This window comes from Gopherus evgoodei, chromosome 7 (assembly GCF_007399415.2).
Source record: "Gopherus evgoodei ecotype Sinaloan lineage chromosome 7, rGopEvg1_v1.p, whole genome shotgun sequence".
Classification (NCBI taxonomy): domain Eukaryota; kingdom Metazoa; phylum Chordata; order Testudines; family Testudinidae; genus Gopherus; species Gopherus evgoodei.
The window spans coordinates 101889578-101917194 of record NC_044328.1 but is presented as its reverse complement, the minus strand read 5'-3'; the positions used below and the strand labels follow the sequence as shown (position 1 = coordinate 101917194).

The 27617-nt window shown below is 43.0% G+C and overlaps 1 protein-coding gene across 1 annotated transcript; it reads right to left on the bottom strand.

Moving 5' to 3' along the window:
* Positions 1-203: 203 nt before the first annotated feature.
* NINJ1 (ninjurin 1) lies at positions 204-27617 on the bottom strand. Its single transcript, XM_030568938.1, has 4 exons — positions 27118-27617; positions 9149-9383; positions 3172-3337; positions 204-2406 (listed from the first exon to the last, which is right to left on the bottom strand). Exons 1-3 carry the CDS (start codon positions 27184-27186, stop codon positions 3183-3185), a joined length of 459 nt encoding a protein of 152 aa, XP_030424798.1. The 5' UTR covers positions 27187-27617; the 3' UTR covers positions 204-2406; positions 3172-3182.

Below are 27617 nucleotides of genomic sequence, written 5' to 3'. Positions count from 1 at the left end.
AATGAGCCCGGTTTGGCTTTCTGTGTCTGTAAGGATGGGGGAAGGGGAGGCAGGAAGGAATTAGGAATAGCCTGGGCCAGATTCCAACCTGGTGCAAGCAGCAGAAACTCCTGTGAGGTAAATGGAGTCATTTACATCAGGTGTGCACTGTGAGATAATAAAATGTCTGAAGGTGGAGAGTAAATGAGAACCAGAAACAGCAGTATGAAAAATTATTTATTCATCAATTAAAAAAAGGAAAGTTGCACTTAGAAAAATTCATGCTATTCTGCAATCAGAAATAATTAGGATCCCAACCTGAGTTAAAGGGTCAGAATAATTTGTCTGCCACTGCAATGGCTATTTCGTTAGGGTTACACAATGAGGATGCACTATATTGCATAGTACTATATTTTGCTACCTTTTGCACATGCGATACACTCAAGGTGCATATATCAAAGCCACTCTGATATTTATTTATGGTAATTACATGTTCAGAAGGATTCCACCAGCAGTTTTACTGTGTTTTGTTGTGTCGTGGGTTTTTTGGTTTTTATTTTTGTTTTTTGTTTGTTTGGTTTTTTTAATAGAAGAAACTCTTTATTTTAAGCAGTATAGAAATGATATTTTAACAATCAACACATTGCAATACAGTATTGAGAATATTCTATAATACAGGTACATTCTGATATTCCTTCATTAATTTTAACAGAAGACAAATTAACTGTTGGGGAAACTTGTCCTAAGTGCCTCATCTCACAGCTGCTCCAAGCTACATTTAAATATATAAAACATGTCATTTGAAGCAGTAGTTGCCAGAAATCTTGCAGAAAAACTTTGACCAGAAACAAAGCAAGAAAAGCTTAATATTCTTCTATGTTGCTTGTATGTATATATTTTGCTACTAGCAATACAGAAAAATAGTAACTTTGTTGCTTTCTTTCTGGTTAAAGGATAATTCTTATGTAACCTACAGCAAACAAGATAAGTCTCTAAGCCCAGTTATTCGTGTATTCATAACTAGGAGAGGATTATCAATTTAAAACTGTAAATGAGTGCTGCTGCTAACTCTCTCCTAAAAGCTTGCACTTTGGGCTACAAATGTACAAATAAAGTGATAACACAAGAAATATATTAGTATCAGTTTATATCAACAAGAATGTTAAAATGCAAGGACACTAAAATCGTTCTACTTGCAAGTATGATAAATTAGAAGTAAAATGATTAAAATACTTTAAGCAACAAAACTCGCAATACACACCATTGCCAGCAACAGTATGCCCTCTAAAAAAATTGTTGCTTCCTGTGCCAGCAGGGAACATGAGCCCTTGAGGATCTTTTTCTTGCTATCTCTTTAAATTTATTACTTTTTTTTTTTTTTTTTTTTTTAAGAATCAGTCAAACTCACAAAAGCAAATAAGTGCAGTGATCAGGCCTTTTCTCAGAGGGAAATTTGCCCCTCTGTATGCTAATTTGATGGGTTATATGTGACTTAATAGCTTACAGGCCTTGCCTTGCCCTCTGTGCTGGGATGAATGTCCCCATCCGTCCTTAAGTTAGTGGCGCCTAGCTATGGCAGCATTTTTACAAGCCTTTTTAGGATGTGCTAGAGCTGTGGATAATAATCATTCTGCTGACTCAGCAGCGACTGAGACTGAGAAAGTAGGCAGAGGGACTTTTTGTCGGACCCTGCACCAAAATGAGGGAAGGTTTATGCAGGCCCTTGTGATCCAGCAACAGAGAAACTGGGCCAATGAGTACTTGTGAGAAAAAAATTGGGCAAAGGAAACCTTGTTAACTTTTGTTCCTACTGGATTCCTGTCACCTTGGAAGAGGTGGAGTTTTTGGTTTAGCTGAAGAGACAAACTGCTCCCTAGAAAGAGGGAAAATTAGGCATGGCCATCTTCACACAACATAAAGGCATTCCACTACAGCAATATAGAATACAAATACCTAGTTACAATTGAGAGAGGTTAGGACAGTGTGACTGTGCCAGAAATTAAGACCCTTGGTTTCCATAGTGGAAATGACAGCAATTTTTGTTGGGAAATTTCTCATCCATCAAGAAAACAGAAGGCACAAAAAGTGAGAAGTCCGAGATGCCTTTGGAGCTCATGCCATCACTTTGTTTCCTGTTGAATTCATTCACATTGCATATTTCTCTGAGGAACTCCAGTTTCTATAGAAATTGAGATGCCAGACTCTTCAAAGGCCGAGTCAATGAACTAGCAGTTAAAAAGCTCAACCTTTCCACTAGAAACTGAATATTATATATTTAATAGGATGAAAGTCTCAGGCACAGGAAACAAGTCATTTGAAGGAAACAGAAAAATGCTGGCTTGAATAACTTCAGCTTCTCTTTTTTGTGTCCAAGTTTAACTGGCTCAAGTGCAGAGAACTTAGAGGAGGGGTCAAGGATTCAGATCTCTGAAATAAAATGAAAAGCAAAAAAATTAAGCTCAATTATGTAATAATTACAGTGACTTGCAAGTTCCCTCTGCAATGGAATCAAAAGCTTCTGCCATATTGTCTAACATGGGACTTTCCAGCTTTTCCCTCACTTCTACCCAGCATGGTCCTTCACGGGTAGCATGCCAACACGGTCCTTCATGAGCAGACCAGTGCCTGTTACAGACTCTGGGAGCTATCCAGTGAGGGCCTCACTTCTAGCTGCCACTCTGCGTTTGGCTACCAGGGGCTGTATTTTTGCCAAAATCCCAGAGAGGAAAAAGAGATTTTTTTCAAAGATCTGTAGACTGTATATGAGTGAATAGGCCGATTTTCTTTTATTTTTAGCAAAAGCTGCATGTGCCAGTGAGCAAATAATTCATAGATTCTGAGTCCAGGAGGGACCACCATAATCATCCAGTCTGATCCTCTGATACAACAGGCCATAGAATTTCCCCAGAATAATTCCTAGCACAGACCTTTTAGAAAATCTTCCAATCTTGATATTAAAATGGTCAGTGATGGACTGATTGCACAACCTTTGCTAAATTGTTCCAATGGTCAATTACTCTCGTCCTTAAAAAACTTGCACCTTATTTCCAGTCTGAATTTGTCTAGATTCAATTTCACTTTCTAAAAAAACATGATTTTCAAGCTCTGATGAGGAGTGGGGAGGCTGTTTGAGTGTGCACTATCAGTCGGGTGGAAGGCAATAGGAAAATAATTGAAAAGATCATAACTCACCTTCTTGTTACCTACTGTCTTGAAGCTGTCTCAGCCACTGGTTTCTGCACTCCAAAGGCAGTGATGAAAATATTCACAACTACTATAATGAACACCAGTCCAGTTGCAAGGTTATTGAGGAAATCCAGCTTGGCATGTTTTGCAGGGTTATTAAGGTCATATTTTACTTCAAAGGAAAAGAGAAAAGTGCTATTTTACCATCAAAACACATTTACACACATGGTAAAAAGCTTTTTATTATTAATCTTATGTAAATATTTTTCTTTCCCCCTCACTAGATGCCAGACACGTCCGTCCTGCAAAAAGGGAAGTTAGCATTGCAGCCAAAGTTACAAAATCTAAGGGGACTATTTTCATTTGTGATGAATATGTAATATCCTCTTAGATACATTTGTGCAGCTCCCAGTCTTTCTGTGTGTAGCTAGATGCAGAATGTGTCCTACAGAAAAGAGATTCCCAACACTTGAAGCAGTAATATTCCTAACAGTACATTTAATTTCTTTCCTTCCAAAAGGAAAACTGTCATAATAAATATTTTAAGTTTGCAATACTTTACCTCTTGAAAATGTCTTTACTCCATTTATCAGAAGCTCTACCAATGAAAGCCAATAAAGTCTAGCCTCTTATGACAGAATGGGCTATACATCCTTTCTAGATAGCCCAATCACCTCTCTCTCTTTCATCTGTTCCAGTATGAGACGTCTGTACCTGCCCTCTTCCCCATACCTAGGCACTATTCCTACGGCTTCTAGTTCTTATTTTGAAAGCAAGAGCATTACATCTGTTTAACAGAGTGAAATTTCAAAGCATCACAGCTTTCAGTCAGTCTTATTTTGAGCATCAGCTGTGTAAACATAATTTTCTTTTGTTTGCTTGCACTTTTCCTTGCTTGAACTGCTGAGGGGAGGACAAATAAGAGAAGATAAGATTAGATTGGTGTCGGTCTCATTTCCAGATTTTGTAAAATGTATATATGAGCAATATTAAATATGCATATGCTTGTGTAGGATTGTGTGAAATCTGGCAGGACTGTTCAACATTATGGCAAGCCAAAAATCTCCTCTGACCACTTTCTCTCTCTAAACGGGGGCTCTGTAATTTATGGCCTGATTCAAATATCATTGAAGCTGGTGGGCAGACTGTCACTGATTTCAGTGGGCATTGGATCAGGCCCTTAAAGAGAACTAATGAAAGGACATCTTCTTCTAACTTTGGTTGGTAGTAAGATACATAAATTATATAAACAAAAGAGAGAGAAATCTGAATAAGATGTTAAATACCATGCAGGCTGTGGCAGCAACAGTATCATAAACAGTGTTACCAAAGCCCCTTGATGTGTAGTTTGCGAACTCTGCTATACAAATCGAGGTGGGGTTTATTTAGCAGATGGGTAGGGCCCTACCAAATTCACAGCCATGACAAATGTGTCATGGACTGTGATAGCTGGTCTTTTGTGTGCTTTTACCCTATACTATACAGATTTCACAGGGGAGACCAGCGTTTCTCTAATTGCTGGTCCTGACCCAAGAGAGAGTTGCAGGGGGGTTGCAAGGTTGTTTTAGCGGGGTCGTGGTATTGCCACCCTTACTTCTGTGCTGCCTTCAAAGCTGGCAAGCGGAGAGCAGCGGTGGCTGTAGGTCAGGTGCCCAGCTCTGAAGGCAGCACCCTGCCAGAAGCAATGCTGAAGTAAGGGTAGTGATACCATACCATGCCACCTTTACTTCTGCACTGCTGTCTTCAGACCTTGGCGGCCAGAGAGCGGCAGCTGTTGTCCAAGTGCCCAGCTTTGAAGGCAGCCACAGCAGCACAGAAGTAAGAGTAGCAGTGCCACAACTCTCGCCTACATCTTGTTTTGGGATCAGGACCCCTACAATTACAACACGATGAAATTTCAGATTTAAATAGCTGAAATCATGAAATTTTATGATTTTTTAAAAATCCTATGGCCATGAAATTGACCAAAATGGACTATGAATTTGGTAGGGCCCTACATGTGGGCATTCTGAACACTGAAGAACTACTGGCCCCATTTGTAACTGAGTTAGTTTAAGAACAAATGGTTCAGTGAATCCCAGCTAGCCATGCTGAATTAGTTTATGACCCACTGCAGGTTTGCCCTGCGTCCATGCTAGTGTTGCCCTATAAACTCCCTCGATTCAAATGGCTTCTGGGGATGTCCCATAGTTTCAGCTCTGTTCCCAGAAGCAGTGTGTGGTGAGAGACATCCCAAGCCAGCCAGAGCACTGTGGGGCAGTAGTGAGGGGGACTGTTTGACCATTTCAGCTACTCTGCATCTATACTGACATTAAAACTGTTTGAGAGTTAACCCCATATGCAACCTGAAAAAACCTGAAGCCCAGGGTCGGAGTTTCTGGGAGAAAGAGGGAGAAGAGTTTCTGATCTTCCCTAGAGAAGGGTGAAAACTGGCACGCTCTGGGCTTGAACTATAACAAAGGGAAAGAGACTGAATAATGGCTTCAACGTTCATTACCCTGCAAGGGGAGAATGGGGAAGTTTTCATTTAGCCAGAGAGCTAATCTATCAGTCCAACAACTACACACTGAGGCAGCAGCCATATCTGCATGTGAAAGGCAAGCTCATGCCTTCATTACATTTATACCAAGGAGGGGTCCAACTTGACTGCTTGTGATCTCCACAATGGTTAGTGCAGGGGTGCTGGAACAATTTGCATAGTGGGGGTGCTGAGAGCCATTGAACCAAACTGTAAACACTGTACAGAATGGAAACCACTTCAAGCCAGGGGGTGCAGCAGCATCCCTAGTTCCAGCGCGTATGTGGCAGTGTGTCACTGGGGAAAAGCCTTTCAGATAGGAATACCCTAAGCAATTCAGAACAGTTTAAGTCATGCCAACACTTGACACATCCGGAAACTCACAAGCAGCCAGTGCTGATCTTAAAGCACCAGCTAAATGTGCTGGCTGTAGGCTACTCTGTTTACCAAGTGGGCTGCTGCACAGCTTCCTTATCTCTAGCTTCTGAACATAGTTTGCGTGTAGCCCCCAAATAGAACACATTACAGGCTGGCAAAAGGTACGCGTTAAGAGAAGCAAGGTCCACACCTGAAAGAAGATTGCAGCCTGCTAGCCAGATGTAAATGTTAAAAAGCAGTGTCTGCCACTGCTGAAAGATGGATTATTCTGCAGCAATGGGGCTCAAACCAGACTCTCAGCAACAATCAATGAAGACATTAAAGATCTAGTTTCTGCCATGTATTCAAGCTGCTTTCTCTAACCCCTCACCACTCCTGTCTTATCTGAATTGAGTCACAGCCAGTTAGATCTCTATTCCCCAATCTCCTCCAGACACTTGCAAAGGCACTGAACTCGCCTGGCTGAATGAGAAGAGAGAAACATAAAGCTGGATGCCATCAGCCCATGCATCCTCGCTAACTGGGAACTTCACCTTTGGAACAGGAGGCTGCCTCCTCAGTTGTGCTTCATAGAAAGCTAATTGGCTACTGTTTTGCTTAATGAGAAATCTGCCCTGTGTGAACTGTGGCTACTGCTTTCCAGACTTCTCTTTTCAACATATGAAAAAGCACAAATATCTTATGGGCTTAATTTCAAAAGAAGAGCCTTTAAAATCTACATAAGCAATGTTAATATGTATATGGTTGTCAGCAGCAAAGGGTTGATCCAAAGCCTTCTGAAGTCAGTAGGGCTCCCACTTATTTCAATGGGCTGTGGTGCAGACCCTTATTGAGGGGCTGTGGGTGAAAACCTAAGCCTCTCCTCTGGCAACTTGCTTAAGCATCTCAGGTCATTTCTTGAAACCTGTGCTGCAGATATTTTGGGTGTCTCTTTCCTTTTGACAAGGTGATTCTTATGAATGCTACAGCCCCAGATACAGGACTTGTATAAAAATTTTGCAAAGTGATGCTAGAATCTCACTACACATCTCACTCCTGTGATGCCAAAGTATATGCAAATACTATCAAAAGATTCTGATAGTAGAATCATTTGCATTATCACTTTCAAAAATGTTTTGGAAGAAGGCTGCATAATCCCTTGGCGTTCCCCACTCTCATCCCAGAGAGGCATATTAGCAAATTCTGGGCTATAGTCAGTTAGCACCTTTTTATTTGGAATTTTCCACCAAAAGGATATTGGACCACTAATGCAACCATAGGATTGGAGTATACAAAATGGATTCCCCAGTACCCACCCTCCATCCACATCCTTCTACTGAGGTCAGTGTTTTGCATAAGGAGCACAGGATCCAGCCCCTGGCCTACACAACACAGTTGCTCTGTTTAATTTACAAGGAGTCTAACTTTAAACTCAGAACTTGGATAACTAATTCTTGGGTCTTGGATTTTTGTATGTAGTATAAATACAGAAATTCCTAGTGCTAGGACAGTAAATGTTGACATTTTGAAAAACATCAATAAAATGCTGCATTAATTTCCAGCTGCATGAAACTGCAAGGGGGTCTGTAAATTCAAGGATAATAGAAAATGCAAAAAGCAGAACTCTGATTCTACATACTCTCAATATTAAATATTAAATAATTTGGATTAAATCAATGGCAACATTCCCACTGGAGCTCAATGCAGTAAGGATTTCACCCTCTATCTTTAAAGGAGTCATAATAATAAATGTATCATCTTAACTATTTTTCAGAAAGTATAAATGCTTTCTCTACTGATAAGCTTAGTGGTAGTATCCTAGATGTTTTCTTCAGTCCTATCAGTAATCAGACACATGTAACACTGGTAATAATGAATATTAATAGTGACACATAAGTTAGAAATCAAAGTAATCTTGATGCTTGTGCTAGAATCTCCTTGCTAGTCCAGAAGATGGTCCCCAGGCATAGACATATCAGCTTTTACTCTGATGTTACATATCCTGTTGGCCAAAAAATCAAGATGAAGTGATGGGGGCTTGATGATGGATTAGACATGTCTTCTGTGTGAAGAAATTCTACCTTAGCTGTTTGTTAGCTAGACTATTCCTCAAATAGAATCCAGGATCTTCCCTTTGAACAATTCTCTACTAGTTTATGGCTGTCAATCCATTTCTTTCAAGGAATTATATACCAATAAGAAATGCGGGAAAGGGTGAATCTCTTCTTCTTAGCTTTAAGTCCAGTTAATACTTCTATGAATCACTAGTGTCAAAACCTGTAATGACTTTGGCATTCTTGACTATATCTTTCCATTGTTCTTTGTATGATGCATGTGGTAACCAGAATGTCAGTATTCCAAAATGCACCTTAATGCCATTTATGGTACATGCAGTAATATCAGTTTCCCTATTTACCCCAGAAGACTGGGAGTTTTCAAAGAAGTCAATTTTATTCCTACCAAGCCTTATGCTGATGTCTGGTACTCGGGACCAAATTCTGCTTTCACTCGCACTGCTTTGAAGCTGTTAAAGCCAATATACAGCATCAATGTAAAAGAAATTGTGTGTGTATGGAGGGGGGGTATATAGTGATAAACTAAAGAAAACATCTAGGATACCACCATTAGTCTGTGACATTGGTAATGTGGGAGCGGAGGACTGTAGTGTCATTGGTGGTAAAGATGTTGGGGAGGCGGTGTAATCTACTCTTACAGTGCTGTTGCTACAGAATAACATTTTGGTCATTCCTTAATACTCTATTGCCTCTAATTGCATGAGGCTACGAGGCATAAAGAGCCTGCCCTATATAGATTTGTTTGTTTGTTTTAATGTGCACTGTATTTAACTATGTTCCTTGCTCCTTCAGCCTCACTGAAATAATCATCCATTTTCCTGCAGTCAGCAATTAAAAATAAGGAAGCTTATCGGCAATCCACTTTTCCCCAGTGAAAAGGAAGCCAACACACTAAAAACATTTCCTGTATTCTGTAGCTGAATTTAACCTGTTCTGAGACAAAGCCATTCAAATAGCTTTCTTTCCAAAAGGCAAATGCAAAAACAGGGTTAATCCTATAGGAAAAATAAATGGTAATGTTCTTAATACGTACCAAGGAATATCAGGAGCACGCCCACGCCAACTTGAAGTATGAGGGATATGCTGATGAGAACAATAAGTGGGATGTAGAATGAGAAGGAAGGTCCTTGCTCCATTACTGCTTTCAACTGGGATGCATTGGCCATCAGAAGAGCAATATCCAACATGCTCTCTGCAGCACTCTTCTTATTGGCGTAGTGGTTCATATTAATGGGTCCATTTCTCTGCAGCCAGCGTTGTGGTCTAGGCTGAAAGTGAAAATATTTCAATTATGGGTACTTCAAGTTTAATGGGTTAGCAAGCTAAGAAAGAGACTTTGGTCCAGGCACTGAGTTCCTAATCTGCTCATCTCTGTACTGCTCTCATCTGTTTCTGTGTGCTCGCACCTACCAAGATCCTCTAACCAAGGAGCAACAGATTGCCTTAAATGCAGGCCAGGGCCGTCCTTAGGATTTATGGTGCCCTAGGTGGGATTATTAAACTGGTGCCCCTGTGCCTGTCTTGCTCTTAGCAACACACACATAAGCTTACACTACTGGAAAAATTGCCACATGCATGTTATTAAAACCAGTTTAACGTAGTTAAGCACACTGTAATGCTGATGGACTAGCACTAAAGAAGTAGCACTACAGAAAAAATTCTGATTTGACAGAATGATGCAAATATCTTTTTTTTTAAATTTGTCAACATTTTATTGGAAACTTATATGAAGAGGTATTGAAACAAGGATTAGTTTTCAATTACAAGCAATCTTTATGGCTTTTTTGGCTGCAAAAGCAGTAATAATGTCATTGTATGATAAAGACAAAGTGATGTCTGGTTTGACTGCAAGAACAGCAAGACCAGTCAAGTGTTCCTGACTCCTTGTAGAGTGGAGATAGTTTTTAATGAGCTTTAGTTTTGAGAAACTCCGTTCTCCTGATGCTACTGTTACAGGAATTGTCAGTAGAATACAAATGGTAATGTACACATTAGGAGATTATATATATCAAGAAGTTTGCTAGTATGAATAAACTGTACAATGTCCATCATCGATTTTGCATGTGGCAACACTGATGACAGTGTTCTCAATTCTTTGTACGGTTCAAGTCCATTTAAATCAAAACGATCGCCGTGCTTCAGGAGGCTCTCTAGGTCAGGGGTCCCCAACACGGTGCCTGTAGGTGCCATGGCGCCCGCAGGGGCCTCTCAGTATGCCTGCGTACTGGCCAGCATACGAGCATCTGCCAAAATGCTGCCGAAATTCGGCGGCATTTCGGCGGTGACGCCTCTGGATGACACCACTTGCTGCTGACAAGCAGCAGCACCCAGAGGCGTCACCGCCGAAATGCCACCAAATTTCGGCAGCATTTCAGCAGATGCTCGTCCGCTGCCACAGTAAGGTTGGGGACCACTGCTCTAGGTTCTTGCACTTTGTCATTAGTTGCTCTTGTTTTCCTATTTCATTGAATTTAGTACTGCTCAGCCCACTACCAGCTGAGTGAAATGGAACTCCAGGCTGCCTGCAGGTTGAGTGGCTCAGTCAGGGTACTAACCGCAGGCCTGGTCAGCCCGCTGCCAGCCTGGGGTTCCTTGGGGGTCCCCAGGCCAGCAGTGGGTGCTAAGTGGGGCCGGCGGCCGAGACCCTGGGTGGCAATGGGGCAGCAGCCGGAACCCCGGGGCAGCAGCAGGCTGAGCCACTCAGCCTGCCGCTGCGTACCATCAAAAATCAGCTCGCGTGCCAACTTTGGCATGTGTGCTGTAGGTTGCCGACCCCTGCTCTATACACTAGTAAGAAGATGAGCATATTACAGTTACTGGAGGGCTCTCTTTAGCAGTAACAGGGCTATAAGAAAGTCAGTCAACGTTTTTTGTTTCTCTGATGAAAACTGGCCCACTCCCTTCCCCATACCAAACTTGTCACAAATAATTGTCAACAACTTAATTTTCTGTTTTTGGCTAAGATATTGATTTTAAAAAAATATTGAAATTGAAATCAGGATTGTTAGCAAGCATTTTTGGTGAACAAAATTTGTTAAATGACAATCTAAATGGCAACACAGTACTGCTTTCATGCTTGGCTCATCCCTCAGCCTGCTGGTCCAACAGCTGCAGTAGAGGAGGAGATGGGTGGAAAACTGCAGGACCTCAAAATCCACCTCTTGGGGTGCAGAGTGGCAACAGCAGCAGCAAACCCTCAGGTCTGATCACACGCCAATGGGCACTACCGCCAGCCCAGCGGACCATGGTGAAGTTAGCACAGCATCTGATCTCAGGGACAGGGCACCCATGGAGCCACAGCACCTCATCCTGCCCTGTTCAGCTCCCCCCAGATGAGATGGATCACTGTGAGCTCGGGGGAGAGACGCGCTCCTCAGCTAAGGTGATCAGATCCAGATGTCCTGATTTTATAGGGCCAGTCCCGATATTTGGGTCTTTGTCTTATATAGGCACCAATTACCCCCACCTAGGGTGACCAGACAGCAAGTGTGAAAAATCAGGATGGGTGGTAGTGGGGGGAATAGGAGCCTATATAAGAAAAAGACCCAAAAATTGGGACTATCCCTATAAAAGTGGGACCTCTGCTCACCCTACCCCAACCCCCTGTCCTGATTTTTCACACACACTATCTGGCTATCCCTAGCCCAGCCGTGTGTGACCATTCCAATCCTGGCTGCCTACGAGGAAGTGAGTTACTTTCACTGTCATTCCTCAGCAGGCAGGCAGCCAGCCTCCCCTCCCACCCAACCCAGCCCTGATGGAGGGAATGGGGGAGAGAGGGGTGCTTCGTGGGGGGGGAGGAAGAAAAGGGGGGGTGCTCTGTGGGGCAGGGGAGAGAAGAATGGATGTTATGGGGGACAACAAAGGATACTACCAGAGCCGCCGAGCCTGCCTCACCTCACACCGGGGAAAAGAGTCACACTCACAGATGAGTTCCTTCCCCCACCCCTTCCCAGAGACCCCAGCAGCCAATCCTCTCCCTCAGACTGTGCTGCATTCAGCTCTCTCTAGGACCCAGCAGCCCTGCTCTTACATTCTTCACTGCTTCCCGTCGGCTCCCGGCAGAGCAGTGCCCTCAGACCTTGTGGTGCCCTAGGCGGCTGCCTGTTCTGCCTATGGCTAAGGACAGCCCTGATCCAGGCACAGATATATATGAATGTATTAACTGTTAGAAGCATGTGAATCAGAATGTCCATGTCACCAGAGACAAAGTTTGGGTAATCTGGATAATCTAAAGGCTGAGAAGTGTATAAATTGGATTGCTTTTAAACATTTTTAAAACCAGGGCTATACTTTAAACCAACAATTCTCAACCAAGGGTACATGTACTCCTGGGGTTACACACAGGTCTTCCAGGGGGTACATCAACATATCTAGATATTTACCCAGTCTTACAATAGGCTACATAAAAAACACTAGCAAAGTCAGTACAAACTAAAATTTCATACAATGACTTGTTTATACTGTTCTATATGCTATACACTGAAATGTAAGTACAATATTTTTTATTCCAATTGATTTATTTTATAATTGTATGGTAAAAATGATACAGTAAGCAATTTTTCAGTAGTAGTGTGCTTTGACACTTTTCCCCCCCCCCTCTATTTTTCGGTCTGATTTTGTAAGCAAGTAGTTTTTAAGTTAGGTGAAACCTGGGGGTACGCAAGACACATCAGACTCCTGAAAGGGGACAGTAGTCTGGAAAGGTTGAGAGCCGCTGCTTTAAACACCCACTACACTGGATGAAACTCCTCCCTGTGTGGGATGTGGGACAAGGCCTATGCACCACCTGAGTCATTCAATAATCCTATTTGAGGATTTGTTGGATTAAACTGCTGCATAAATTTGTATGTCACCCAGATACACTGGTGGATATTCCCATGCTGCCCCCGTCCATCCATACATATATGGATATTCCATTTCTGATTTCATGTGATGGGAGATGATTAAGATACAGGGGATTTCCAATACCAAATGCCAGAAAAGCAGTAATCTACTAGGGAAAGCGGTAGACATAGCAGGTCTGTTCTCTCTTGCTTTTTTTTCCTCATCCTTTAGGATATCAGTAAAACTCTGTCATTGGCACCAGATTTCTAAAGGAATTAGGCACCAGGTGAGATTTTCAAAACTGCCAAAAAGCAGCTTATGTTGTAGCTGTGTTGGTCCCAGGATATTAGAGAGACAGGGAGGATGAGTTAATATCTTTTATTTGGACCAGCTTCTGTTGGTGAGAGTAACAATCACTTGAGCTTACACAGAGCTCTTCTTCAGAAGCTCGAGAGCTTGTTTCTCTCACCAACAGAAGTTGGTCCAATAAAAGATATTAACTCACCCACCTTGTTTCTCTCTAAGCAGGTTAGGCGCCTACCTCACTTTGACCTCTCTAAAAAACCTGGTCCTTGGTACACACTTGAAACCATGAACCAAATTATGCCTTCTGTTACGCCCATGTAGTACAACTATACATCCAGGGACAAGGCCGGCTTTAGGAAGTGTGGGGCTCGATTCAAATATGGGGCCCCTGCAGGTAGGGATGACTCACCTGGCAGTGCTCTGGGTCTTCGGCGGCACTGAAGGACCTGCCACCAAAGACCTGGAGCGAGTGAAGGACCCGCCGCTGAAGAACTGGAGCTCCACCGTGTGAGTAAAAATTAAAAAGGCGCCTAAGTTAGGCGCTTTTCTTTAGGGCATGGGGCCCTCTTAGCCGCGGGGCCCAATTCAGGGGAATCGGCCTAAAGCCAGCCCTGCCCAGGGACCTCTACTCACCTCCATGAAGTTGCACAGGCATAGACCTTCGATGTTTGATTTAATAACTCTTCTTCATTACTGAATGTTTAATTATACAAACAACTTCCTTTTCTCTTATGTGACTGACTATATATGAGCTTCCCTCTTGTCCATATCTTTGGTTTCTAACTACTTCAATATAATTTATTTTGAAAGATTATAAAAAGTGTCGTGGCTGGGTTTTTTGGTTTTGGGTTTTTTAACTCCTATTCGTTAGGGATATTTTTTACTAAATAAATGTTTTCTTTGAAAAGGTTAAGCACTGTGTGGGAAAAATCTCTATTTAAAGGTTACTTCAAATGCAGAAGACACACTCTCTCTCTAATTAAACTGGTCAGTGGCTGTGCTCAAAACAGCCAAACTTCCAGTTTCAAAGTCAGTTCAGCCACTGTCCATCCCGTGCTTATAGTCTTTGAAGCTAGAAAAATTTCAGTGCATTAAATGTGTTCTGCTACACCACGTAACTTCCCAGTTCCTTCCAAGAGAACAAACTGCAAAATTTGACCTCATTTCTCTGGACACAATTTAAATAATGTACTGAGAGAAAAATGTCATGAAACAGCAGCAGTGAGAATGAAGCCATGTAATCACAGCCTCACACGGAGGGCTTCATTACTGAGACTTTGCTCGTGGTGAAAAGAGGAAGTGTTAATTTTTCAGATCCAAACTTCAGTAAGGAAGAACTTGCTATTTAGCTTTGTTTGGGACCCATGATATTTAAAAAAAAAAAACCAACAAAAAACACCCAACCCTATTTGCTTCAGTTTCCTGTGGGGGAAAAGGACATGGACACAAGCTACTGAATCATTTATATAAACGTGCAGTTCCTCGAATGTTACCGTCTCCCGAACAGCAGTGAGAATCTGTGTGGCTGTGTTCCCATTACTTTCAAGGAAAAGCAGCCCAAAATACACCTCAACCTCAATATAATGTGACCCGATAGAACAAGAATTCGGATATAACGCAATAAAGCAGCACTCCGGGGGGGGGGGGGGGGGAAGGGAAGAGGGCTGGGCTGCACCTTCCAGTGGATCAAAGCAAGTTCGATATAACAGTTTCACCTATAACGCGATAAGATTTTTTGGCCCCCAAGGATAGCGTTATATCGGGGTAGAGGTGTAAATGTTGGAGCTATTGAGCAAAAAGACTTAGACTAATATCACCTATTAATTGTACAGTGCAGGCCATATTCTGCCTGTGGCTGCAAACATGTAATGCCAATAACATCAAAAAGTTGCACAAGTGTAACTGCAGAATTTGGCCTGTGTGTTTCTATTGAAAATAACTTTTTTTAAAAAATGTATGGACTATAAAACTGATACCATTTGTGGGGTTTTGCAATAAGTTCATAACTGAGGAAGCATATCACTATCTGTTCAGGTATCTGCTGGCTAATTGTTTGCTTCTTCCTGCCAAAGAAACTTACTTAGAGTGCAATATCTGACATATAGGTAAATAGTAGATTGGTTTGACCCAGGCTCCAATTCTAAATGAAGAAAGCAGATTGCTTCCCTATCCATATATTACAATAAAAACTTTAGGGCCCATTCTGAGAACTCTCTCTTTTTCCTTTGGACTTCAATGGGAGTGGGAACATGGCCTTAAATAATTTACTTTAATATACAACTCTTAATTAACTACTTGTAAATGGACTGGGGCTCATTCTGCTTTAATTTCCACCTGTTGATACAATGGGGTGCTCATGTATCAGAGTGAAACTTGGCCCAGTCCTTATACCAGGAAAAGCACTCCACGTTTTTAAACATCCTGCCCTTCCATAAGACGTCCTTCGTTGTGCAGACACAGTGGAACAGTGCATGGGCAGTGGATTGCACTAGAGTAGCTCATAAATGGAGTCACAACATATTAGCTGAGTAAATAATCTGCTGCTGTTCTAACAAATTCACCACTGAAAAATGGCAGTCCTCTAATGTATGCAAGTATTTCCAAACACACTTTAGCTGAGGAAATGGTGCTGTTTATCACTTTTTATTTGGGGAGAGGGGAATGTAAACAGAAAAGTTCCAGGAACTTCCACACCCTCATTAGGCAGTGGAACTCCCAATCTGGCAAGAGAAGAGGAAAGGAACAGTGCATGAATTAGTATGTCAGAATTGAAGATCTGACATGCTGGAAGATCAGTTTAAGGCAACTGCTCAAAATGTGGATTTACCCAGTACTACTGCAGAGGCTTTGCTGTCTATGGCAGTTAGAATCAGGGGAAAAGGCATGTTATATAGCAATCTCTGTTTAAATACTATGGCAGGAGAAAGTAGGAAATGATTTCATAGTGTGGTCAAGAGAACAACATGCAAATAGCTGGCAGGTACCAGAAATTGAGTCTTTGTGCTGCAGCTTCTTGGCTTTAGAAGATTTAAGACTGAAGCAAAGTGAGATACAGAAGCAAGGTCTATGCTAAAGCTTGAACTGGGCTCGCAATAACTGTTCAAAATGCTTGTTGCTACTATGTGGCTGTAAAATGCTACCCCGTGCTTGCTGTGATGGTGCTGTAACAGTGCCATGTATTTAACCAGTGCTTTCCATTTTATAAGCACTGTTTAAAAACTGCTGGGTATCTACCTTTCCCCATCCACAAGTGCAACATCTGCCCCCTGCAGAAGGGCTGGGATTGCTCTCTTCTGCAGTGGCTCCTGGCACCCTGTGACTCTGTCCAGTTCTAATGGTGCTTTATGCTACGTCTACACTGCGAAGTGAAGATGTGACTATAGCGTGGACAGGCATGCCCTATGCTAGCTTTAATCTAGCTAGCCTGGATGACAATAGCAGTGGAGATGTGGTGGCACAGATTTCACTACAGGCTAGCAACCAGTGTGTGTACATAAGCTTCCTGCAGGGCTTGTATTCTGGATGTGAGCTGTGCTGCCACATCTCTACTGTTACCAGATTAAAGCTAGCATGTCTATGCCTATCTATCTGTGCTACACTTACCCCTTCACTTGCAGTCTGGACATATTGCTAATACTGTTGGCATTTCCTCAGCCAGTGCCTGACCCTTTTTAAGGAGTTTTTCTCACACGGAGGGGAGACTACAAATAAATTGGTACAGATTCCAACTATAGTAACCTTTTCCACTGAGTGCAAGATAGATTAAGTGTTTCCACTACAGAGAGACCCTCCCCCAGTCAGTGGGAAGCTGGATCTTCAGAAGGCCCTCTGGTATTTGTGGCAGGAGTGATTGTGTGACTCTATTCCCCCCTCCCTACAAATGTATACAGGAAGGATAAGATCCAGCAACAGAAGGTTCTTTCCATGCACATGTCTAGAGTCTGTCTCCCTTACTGTTTTTTCCAACATGCTTGTTTTACCCAAACTGGGTAAAACTCCATAAGGAGCAGTGAGAGGGCACCTGCTGCCAGACAGCTTGTGGAGTAGTGGGGAGACAATTCTGTGAAGAAATGTATTCCCCATCCTTTTTTCCTGGAGCTCTCTGGGTAAATGTGGCTGGGATAAAGCTGTTTACCTGCCTCACCATCAGTGCCGTACCTTAATAGCCTTGCACACCCCAGAGAATTGCATCCCTGCAATATACAGCTAACCTTACTTGGGGTAGGTCTAGATGACATGCAATAAAAAATGTCAGCAGCTGTCAGCACTACACTAGTGCTAGCACTGTTGCTACCACTCATGGGGCTACATGAGTGGATGTGTAACTTTGGGTGTCTGCCTAATGTAGATGTGGTCTTGGTTTACATGAGCACCACCGTCGTGAGCCAGTGCTGGATGTGATGATGGTGAGTCTTGTCCCAAGCAACTAAAATATCAATAGTGTCAGCATGTTTCTGCACCATTGCAAGACACTTTGCATCTTTTGGGCACAGAGCGGTTTGATGCAATCCCGTGCCATGCTCCTACCACCAGAATTATCTAGTACAGACAAGTTACTGGGTAGGGTGACCAGATAGCAAGCAGGATGGGGGGGTGGGGGTGGTAAATCAGCACCCATATAAGACAAAACCCCGAATACCAGGACTGTCCCTATAAAATCAGGACATCTGATCACCCTAGCTCTGGGCACAAACCATGTTAGTCTGTGCAGTGTGTTCTTTAGCTTGCTCTGAAAAGGAGAGCTGTGAAAAGCTTTCCCTATCTCCAGTCTCTGTGGCTCTTCTGAGAGCAGTGAGAACAGTTTGCTGAACAGCTTAGTTTTTCATGGACAGAACTTTCCCACCCGCCCAGCATCTTGCAGCCCCTTTTCAAGCTTTGTGGGACTGCTGTCTTCACCAGCAGTGTTTAATCCCATCTGTGGGGAGCCAACTAATTAAGACACTATATCAGAATAGTTGTATTGTTTTCCTTCTCTTAAACCTTTACAGAAAGATTAAAAGGGTAACCCAGTGCTTATTTCCCCACAGTATGGTTTATATTCAGTAATATTTTACTGGCAACTGTATGGGAAAAAGAGAATCTTTTGTAACTACTTGTTTTTACTGACCATCCTGCCCCTGTGACTTCCAGTTCATGGGGATTTCCTTTATAAAAAGAGCCTTATTCCTTACACCCGATGACTCAACAACAAAAATTCTCTGGCTTTCAGTTGCAACTTCAGGTAAAGTCTGAAAAGAAGTATCAGGCAGTTTGCTAAACATACAGGTCTTGTGTGAATTCTAGTAAAGCTCAAGCGTTTATGCTCTTTATTGACTCAGTGGTGAAATTTACCTGATTGAAAAGCCTGAAGACCAAAGACCCCTGCTCATTCACTAAACGATGCTGTCTACTTAAGCTTCCACACACTAACATGCCTGAAGTGTGACACAGAGGAATGGCTTATGGGGGAAGAGAGGAATTTAGTCTCGCTAGTCAAACTTTGGCCTCTGCTGAGATCCCCCCAAAAGTACCAATTACACTGTCAGGAGAGGTAAAAGTGTCAGTACCAATTCGTGTTTTGGTTTTTGATGTGGACACCTCTCCATGCTGGAAATTAGACTGCGAACACCAGCACTGCTGAGCACTCATTGCTTTCATTAGCTCCATAACTATGTTCTGTGACTTTCTTGTGCCCTTGCATGTATGAAAGAAAATGCACTCGGCTTCACATGCTGGAGATGTTAATGCGTGCCCTTTTGCTGCTGGCTTACATGCAGCTATTGTTCTGGTTACATGCAGCTATTGTTCTGGTTTTACATTTCTCCCATCAGACCCATGCTTTCTAAGAGGATAGAATTAAATACTGTTTGTTTTAGAACATGCCCTAAACCAACAGAGGCCTGAAACTTAAAAGTTATGAGCCAGATTTTGCAAATGCTTGAGCATATTGAGAGCTATAGGGCTGTTAACATGAATAAAGTTACTCACATACATGAATTAAGGTTTGCAAGATCAAACTCTACAACTGTAAATCCATCCTTAACTGACTCCACTGGAAAACCAACAGTTCAGAGTTCTTAAACTAAACTTTCAATTTCCAGCTTCTCTGTGGGTACTGCAGTCTTTGATTTGTGTGCACACGATACAAATTTGGGGCATCCAATCTGAGGCGCTTTGACCCTGATTCAGAATCGTTGAGCACTCACAGCTCCTGTGGGTTTCAACTGGGGTTGTGAGTGCTCAGTGTTTCTGAATATCAGGCCCCATGTCTCAAGCTGGGCTTCTAGAAACTAAAGTTTCCAAAAGCAGTGGCCAATTCAGAAAACTTCACCCATTGCATCTGTATTATAGACAATACTTTGTTTGTCTGCAAAGTACAAAATCCCACCAGAGGAAAAGTGAGGAAGGGGGACAACTTCTGGATTTTTTTTTAACATAAACCTAATCTCTTAGTTTCCCAGTGTCTAAGTGGAAATGTTATTCCTGTAACTACACCGTTAAGCTGATTACATAATTGTCAATCACAGCTTCCCCAGTTCTCTATCATTCACAAATCAGAAATATGATGGGTAACTGTGCTGTCACTCAGCAACCAGAAATAGCTTGTTTTAGGAATTCTCTCTTGAAAAGACTCCAGAGCCCTTGCTGCTTTTCAGTATTATGCCTACTAAAATCTTTGGAATGGTGGCAGCTATGCAACAGACGGCTAGGACCTTCTTGTTTTTCTATCTCTGCAAAGATAAAACCTCCCAAGGACTCTGCCCGCAATACTATACTCAACCACTAATTAACTACTGACTCAGACAGAAGAATACCACATACAGAATAGAGAGTATGTCTACACTGGCAAGTTTCTGCGCCACAAGTTATACCACTTTTATTAAAATGCTGTTGTGCGTTCACACTGTACTCCTTGTGATGCTGAAGTGCACCCACGTTAGCAGCTCTTGCAATGGAAAAGACAGCAGTGCATTGTGGTAGCTATCCCACTGTGCAAGTGGCCACAGGTTGCTTTGGGAAGGGTTTGCAATGCCTCATGGGGCAGGCACAGCATCACATGATGCAGGTTTCCCAATCTCATTGTTCCATGGGCATTCTACTACATTGCCACCTGCTTTTCAACTGAAGGGGGGTGGGAGGGGGAGAATTTGACAGGGAGTCAGTGTGTGTGTGTATGGAGAGGAGGAGAGTGTGTGTTTTGGGGGACACAGAGTGTGACAGCATGCTGTCTTGTAAATTCAGAAGGAAGCAACCACTCCTGAGGCAGGGGGAGGGGGAAACCCTCAACATCAGCCCCGCTTTGAAAGGGGATGGGTGCATGTCTCCAGGACAACCGAGTTCAAAACAATGAGCGGAGGTGTCGCTTGAGGCATTATGGGACAATAAGCTGCTTTACTGTGCAGAAACTTGCCAGTGTAGACAAGCCTTCATCAACACCCCTTCCTGCAGTACCTCCATTTTCCCTAGAGGTCTGGCATTCAAGTACTAATCCAGCTCAACAATACTTAGCTTGTGAGAGCTGGTGAGATCACATCTTGAGACGGCATGGCTGCAGTCCATTAGATTATCACTACAGAACAGGGGACCTCTACAAACTGAGATGTTTTTTCATATGTCTAAAATCAAGATTAGTAGTATAGCAACATTATTTAAAAAGAAAAGGAGAAAGTAGGATTAATAATGTATTCAGATAAAAAAGGCAATACAGAATTCCTTAGAAAGCAATCAAGATGATAGTGCAAATCAAGTAGTAAAGTGTTTTAAAATGAAAACAAATCCAATTTATTTAATCAAGACAAAACCATTCATTGCTAGATTTCTTGTTCCCTGTTGCCTTGCATCATGTTTTCCTTTCATTTCCGCATTAAGGCTTTGATTCAGGAAAGTGTGTACCCATGAACTTAAGTCCATCCCTATTCAGGACTGCACTAAGGGCAGTACGTAAGAACATGCTTAAATAGGCCCGGATTCAGGAAAGCATCCCAATCTGCCATCATTCCCAGATTAGACAAGAATGCAGTCCCTGCATGTTAATGTATTGTGTTCATGCTTGCGTAGAACTCGTTCCAAAGCATGAGTGTATAACTGTATACTATTGTATCTTACAAAAGATATTGGACCAAATTCAAATCCACTGTAAGCGGAGCAACTTCACGGAAGCCCATGCCAGGGCTGCGTTTAGCTTTCAGACTTAAATTCAAAGGGAAGGGAGGGACTGATCCTGCTCCACTTTAAATCAGTGGGATTCTTGTCAATGAATTCACTGAGAGCAAGATTAGGCCCTGAGGCAGTATAATTACCACCCTATGCAGTGAAACAGCAAAGGTTTCTCCTTTAATACAAACTAATATTTTCTCTGCATGAGATACACACTATAGAAGAAAATGAATATTCAGAGCCAATATGATTATTTAATGACCCTTTATAATCACACATGAGAGTTCTAACTACAAAGCTCTTGAAAGCCAGGAATACCATTATGGAAGACAAGATGACTAATGTGGCAGGTTTTCACAGAGCCCTGCTGTGGCTTGCAGACACTCTGATAGCTTCAAAATAAGTTTTAAAAGTACTACTGCAACTGAGAACTAAACTTGATCGAAATGATAAATGCAGGGTACTAGGGGTCTGACTCATGTAATCATATGGCACATCACATGTTCTCCAATGGGTTTTGCTTTGTGTGGAGCATTATCAGATTCTGTCCAGATTCAAATCTACATTGTTCTGGTCCTTTTCTTTTATAGTCCTCAATGTAACTGTTTCCTTACCAATAGTTATCACTGACTTGTGCATCTTTGTTCCATGAAGATTTTAATATTGTAAAACTAATGAGTTTTGGGTATGCAGGATCAGGCCCTAAATGAGTAGCTTAAGTCTGGGCATTGAGCAGATAAGGGCAGACTCTCTCCCCAGAGGTTTCAGGTTTTTAAGTATGCCCTTGGCTCATCATCCTGCTTTTGACTTTGTACTACTTTACATTCTATTCCCTACATTTAGAACAGCTTCATCTTTCACGTATGCCAAGTTGCCTTTCTTTTCTCAAATCCTGTTTGGAATATTTTTATTACCCAAACTGACCGGCTATGCAAAAAGTAAACCAACAAAAATGATGAAAAAGTGAACTCTAAAAATCAATTTTAATAATTTAAGGCAATGAGAACTTATTTTTTAAATTATTTTTAACCCGAGAGCATCATTAGACTGCTGGCTTTCACCTTCCATCTCTCCACTCCACTGCTATTTGGTCTTACAGCATTTGTCAGAATTACATTTTAAGCTGATGGTTGGGTTGTGTGTTTGTAAAGCTCTGTTGACAAGTTCAATTTGCTATAAATAATTACTACTAGCCCTTAAATAAGACCAAGTTTCCATTTGAAATATGTAATGCTTCAGGACACATTTCATTCTAGTGAAGAAAAGAATAATTATTTCAAGTTCCCACACGTATTGCAATTTGTTCGTTTATAGTTTTAGACTGCCAGGACACCTTAATATTCTTTATTAACATTTACTTCTGGATGCTAAGAGTGAAAATATACTACCTGCTTTGCATATGTTTCTAGCCATAAAAAAACTATAAATGTATGAATGGCTACAACGTGACATTAATATCCCTTGCTTTGCTATACAACATTTGGGTTTATCTTTCCTCTCTTTGGTAGCTTATTCATCTGACAATATGCTGTGTGGATTGATACAGTGAGATAGCACACCAGCTATAAGAAAACTTTTGAGACAGCTTCCATCTTTTTCTATTTCTTGTCCTCACTAGCTATTGCCAGCAGCACTAGTATGAACAAACTCTCTTCAAAATCTCTCAGGCAGCATCATTGACTTTAATTGGAATAATGAAAAATAGGCTCTACTAAAAGTGAGAAAGGAACTACTCAATGTGAGCAAAGGCATGACAATCTAGTCTAACAGTAGAAGCTAGCAGCAAAGAATCCTGTGGCACCTTATAGACTAACAGACGTTTTGGAGCATGAGCTTTTGCGGGTGAATACCCACTTCGTCAGATGTCTGACAAAGTGGGTATTCACCCATGAAAGATCATGCTCCAAAACGTCTGTTAGTCTATAAGGTGCCACAGGATTCTTTGCTGCTTTTACAGATCCAGACTAACACAGCTACCCCTCTGACAGTAGAAGCTAGGAATTTCTGGTTCTTAATCTCTCTCTCTCTCTCTCTCTCTCATTCTCTCTCTCTCTCTCATATAGATCTCTTGGGGTCTTGGGCAAGTCAATAAAGGCCAGATATTCAATAATGCTTAGCATCGAAAATTTGAGGCTTGATTTTTCAGAAGCACTTAGCTCCCAGTTACCCACCATGCTGAGCTCTTCTTAAAATACTGATCATAGATATCACAGTGGGATCTATTGGGTGCTAAGTGCTTCCCCCTTTTGGGGGTATCTAAGGGTATGTCTGCACAGCAAAGAAAAACACGTGGTTGGCCTGTGCCAGCTGACTCGTGCTTGGGCTGGGGCTGTTTTATTGCTGTGTAGACTTCCAGGCTCAGGCTGGAGCCTGAGCTCTGGGACCCTCCATCCCACAGGGTCTTAGAGCCTGGGCTCCAACCTGAGCCCAGAAGTCTACACAACAATGAAACAGCCCCAGCCCAAGCCCCGCAAGTCTTGAGTTCACTGGCACAGGCAAGCTGCAAGTTTTTCTTTGCTGTGTAGACATACCCTTAAAGGGATCTGAGCTTTTGGAAAAATCTGACTCTTAGACTCTGCCTCATTCCCCTCGTCCAGGCAAAAGTAACACCTTCCTATTTCAGGCATAATGCGAGGATTAAAGTTCGTAAATATCTCTACAACGTTTCTTTATAGAATTATTTGGTTTTAAATATTCTTGGTGGTTAATTTACAGCTGCTGCTGCTATCTTAATTGACTGATTGTGTCTCAGTTTCTTTGGGAAAGTTTGCCACAAATGGAACAGTAACTACAGATGGCAGAATATAAAGCAAGATCAGAAAACCCACTAAAGTATATAGAAAGATTCCAAGAACAGACACTGAAGGGGAAAAATTTGAGTTAACATGACCTAGTCAAAGCTATTCCTTTCTGTTAAAAATAGATGAATGAGGAATTGGCCATTCTAAAGAGAATTTTTCAGTTCACCATTCTGACTCAAGTACGTCAAGCTTGACTTGGAGTAAGACATGAGTAAAGCTGAAGTCAAACAATTTTTTTTTTATTGCAGTACTTTCCAGTATTTGACAATCTGCTTTAGAACTTATGCCAGTAAGGCTGTATGACATCACATGCAGGGCTCGTCAGGGTTGGAACAGGAATCTTACACAGATGCGCCTGTGTCTTGGCTGTATGAGAAAGTTTTACCAATTATACAGCTACAGTTATACTGATATGTTGTTCTATATGGACACTCTTAACATAGGAGTAGCTTTTTCCAGATTAGCTTAACCCCCTTCACAAGCAACTAAAGCTAAACCATAAGAAAGGTCCTCTTATACCAGGATAAGTGTCCACCCTGGATTTATGCTGGCTTAATTAGATCAGTTTAAATTTTCACCTTTGGTTACACCAAGAAAAAACTTTTGCATGGAGACAAGCCATTTTCAAGTTGACGACTCAATATTTTACAGACAGGTGGTTATTTAGGAATTTGTCAACTATTCATCCAGTCTTTTCCTGAACCTCTTTTGGTCTCTTCTCCATCCTCCTCACTGATCAGTGCAGAAAGAGGACCTCTCTGCTTCTCCTTGAGTTGCTAGAGCTGCTCTGTAGGAAAGGAAGAAGGCACTCAATCCTGCAGGGGCAGGGGTGGGGGGAAGTGGGGCAATTGTCCCCAGGCCCTGGAGGGGCCCCCGCGAGAATATAGTATTCTATAGTATTGCAACTTTTTCTTATGGAAGGGGCCCCTGAAATTTCTTTGCCCCAGGCCCCCTGAATCCTCTGGGCAGCCCTGCAGTCCTGTTGCTGCTCACAGCAGCTCTACCTAAGAGGAGGTGGAAAAGTGTACACAGGGTTGAGTGGAGGGCTGTATGATGAGCAGTAATACACCTTTTGGCCAACAGGACTGGCTGGATGCCTGGAGCTAGGAGCTGAACAGCCTCAAGGCAAAGGACAAACAAAAGCGACAGTAAATCAACTTTCCTATGCTCCTCTGTGCTGCTCTCAGTGGATACTGAATGTCTCAGTACTTTAAAACATAGATTCTGAACAGACAAAGTGGGAGATTTCAAGCCAAAAGAGAGATTCTCCCATCAAGCTGAGTGAGCAGTTGATTCAATAATAGCTTATACGAGTGTGACTGTAAGAAAATTAGAAAATAGGGGTGGTAGTTTTAAAAGCTGTGCTCTCCAGCAGGAAAGACAGAAAAAGTCTACTAGAGAAATGCTCTCCCAATCTTGGAAGGAATAGATTAAAAGTTGTTTTTTTTCCTTCAACTATAGTATATTTGAGATTCAAGACATTCAAAATAGTCTCACAATCAGATTTCCAAAGGGGATACGAACAAGTGACATTTGTAGTAAGCACTATCCACTAAATATTCAAGTCTTGGCTTTGATTTAAATCAGCTGTCCTTACTCAAATTCTACAAGCTGCCGGAGCTCCTATCTCCCTTAAATACTGTAGAATTCCTCCTCAGTCACATACTGCTATGAGTCAGTTATACATTCATTTGCAAATGTCATCCTTCCTGTGTACATACTAAGCTATAGCACACACAGTTCCTAAAAACTCCCCTTGAACTTAATAGAACTACATTGTTTATTATTTGTAATACCTAAAGGCTACATTCTGGTTTGGAGCCCCATTGGCCTAAGTACTGTATAAATATGTAGAAAGATATGGTTCCAGTCCAGAAAAGTTTATATTCTAATTTAATGACGATGTCAAGGGATGAAGAAGTCTGCTAAAACAGCAGTTGGCAAGGGAAGGTAGCAGCTACAGTAGTGGTGGGCAATCTGTGGCTCGCAGGCCGCATGCAGCCCAGGAGGGTAATCTGATTGTGGACTGCAAGACATTGTGCTCCCGTTAACAGTCCACAGGCATGGCCCCCCGCAGCTCCCAGTGGCCGTGGTTCACCGTTCTCGGCCAATGGGAGTTGCGGGAAGTGGCAGGCCAGTGTATAGAAGGAGGAAGAACAATTCTTTACTACCCTTCCATAGGCAAACTGGAAGTCTGAATGGAACCCTTACAGGAACATGCCGTATATATTCTAACAGAAAGCACTTTGTTAGTCATAGTTTTATTTCATATATATGACAGGAAAGCACATGTGTAATCCTGCTTCTAGGTAAATTAATAGCAAAGTAGAAATTGAAAAAAGTGTTGCATGGCTTATACAGTCTGTTTTAGTGTGATAAATGCAAATCACAGTATCCATTCCAGTGGGGGACTGACATAGAAATGTACAGGGGCAGGGGGAGGCTGTTGCACCTCAAATCTCAGATACTCTTCATAAACTTAACCCAACACAGGATATGCCCATCTAATGGCTTTCAGGATTAAAACCCAAGATCTGGTTTTGCAGGGCAGAGATTGCTCCCGCTCTCCTCCTTCGCAGGTGATGGGTTTCCTCCTCCAGGGCAGGAGTGGCAGGGGCTAGCTCAGCCTCGTTGCCGGGTGAGGGGCAAGGCCCCTTGCTGCTCTCCCCTCTCTGGAGCCAGCGCTTTGCCCTCTGGCTTGTCAGCCACTGACCCGCTCCCGCCTCGGGGCGCGGGGCCCAGCCCTGCGGGGCCGACCCGAGCCCCAGGCAGCGCAGGGACCCCCGCCTTGGCCGGGCGGACAGAGCCCCTCACGCACCAGGCCTCAGCCCAGGCCGGGAGCTGGCACAGCCCCGCCGGGCCGCAGCGCCTCGGTGCCCCGCAGCGCAGGATGCGCCTGCTCGGCCCTGCGGCGCCCGGCGCTGCTCCTTACCGAGTCGGGAGGCGCTCGCTCGCCGCCGAGTTGCCCGTTCAGCTCGACGCTCTCGGAGGCCGAGGCCATGGTGCTGTGGCCGGCCGGCTGCTCCGCCGCAGCTTCTTGCCCGCAGGGGCCGCTTATCCGCCGGCCCAGCCGCGCCCGCTCTCTGCCCTCCCAGCGCGCTGCGCACACACATGCGGCGGCCGGGCCGGGCTGGAGAGTCCCTCCTGGGAGCGCGCTCCGCAATGGCTGCTTCCCTTTCCGCCCGGGATTCCCCTTCGTGCCGGCCCGGAGCCTGGCTGGCTGCGGGGGCAGAGCTGCAAGTGTCTGGCTGAGTGGCCGGAGGCTGTTATAAAACGTTGGCGGCTCTGCCGGGCAAGGGGCCAAACCAGAAGAAGAAGCGGGCGCCGGATTAACTCTAGAGGCAGCAGGTTTGAAACAAACAACACGAACTATTCCTTCACCCGGCACACAGGCACTCCTCGCCCGGGATGCTGTGAGGGCTAAAAGTACCA

What these genes read in the sequence shown, in the direction of transcription:
- NINJ1 (XM_030568938.1), bottom strand. Translation starts at nt 27,186, where the DNA reads ATGGCCTCGGCCTCCGAGAGCGTCGAGCTGAACGGGCAACTCGGCGGC. An exon ending in AGCGAGCGCCTCCCGACTCG is followed by an intron (nt 9,384 to 27,117) that starts GTAAGGAGCAGC and finishes TTTCACTTTCAG; the next exon opens with CCTAGACCACAACGCTGGCT. An exon ending in CGTGCTCCTGATATTCCTTG is followed by an intron (nt 3,338 to 9,148) that starts GTACGTATTAAG and finishes TTTCCTTTGAAG; the next exon opens with TAAAATATGACCTTAATAAC.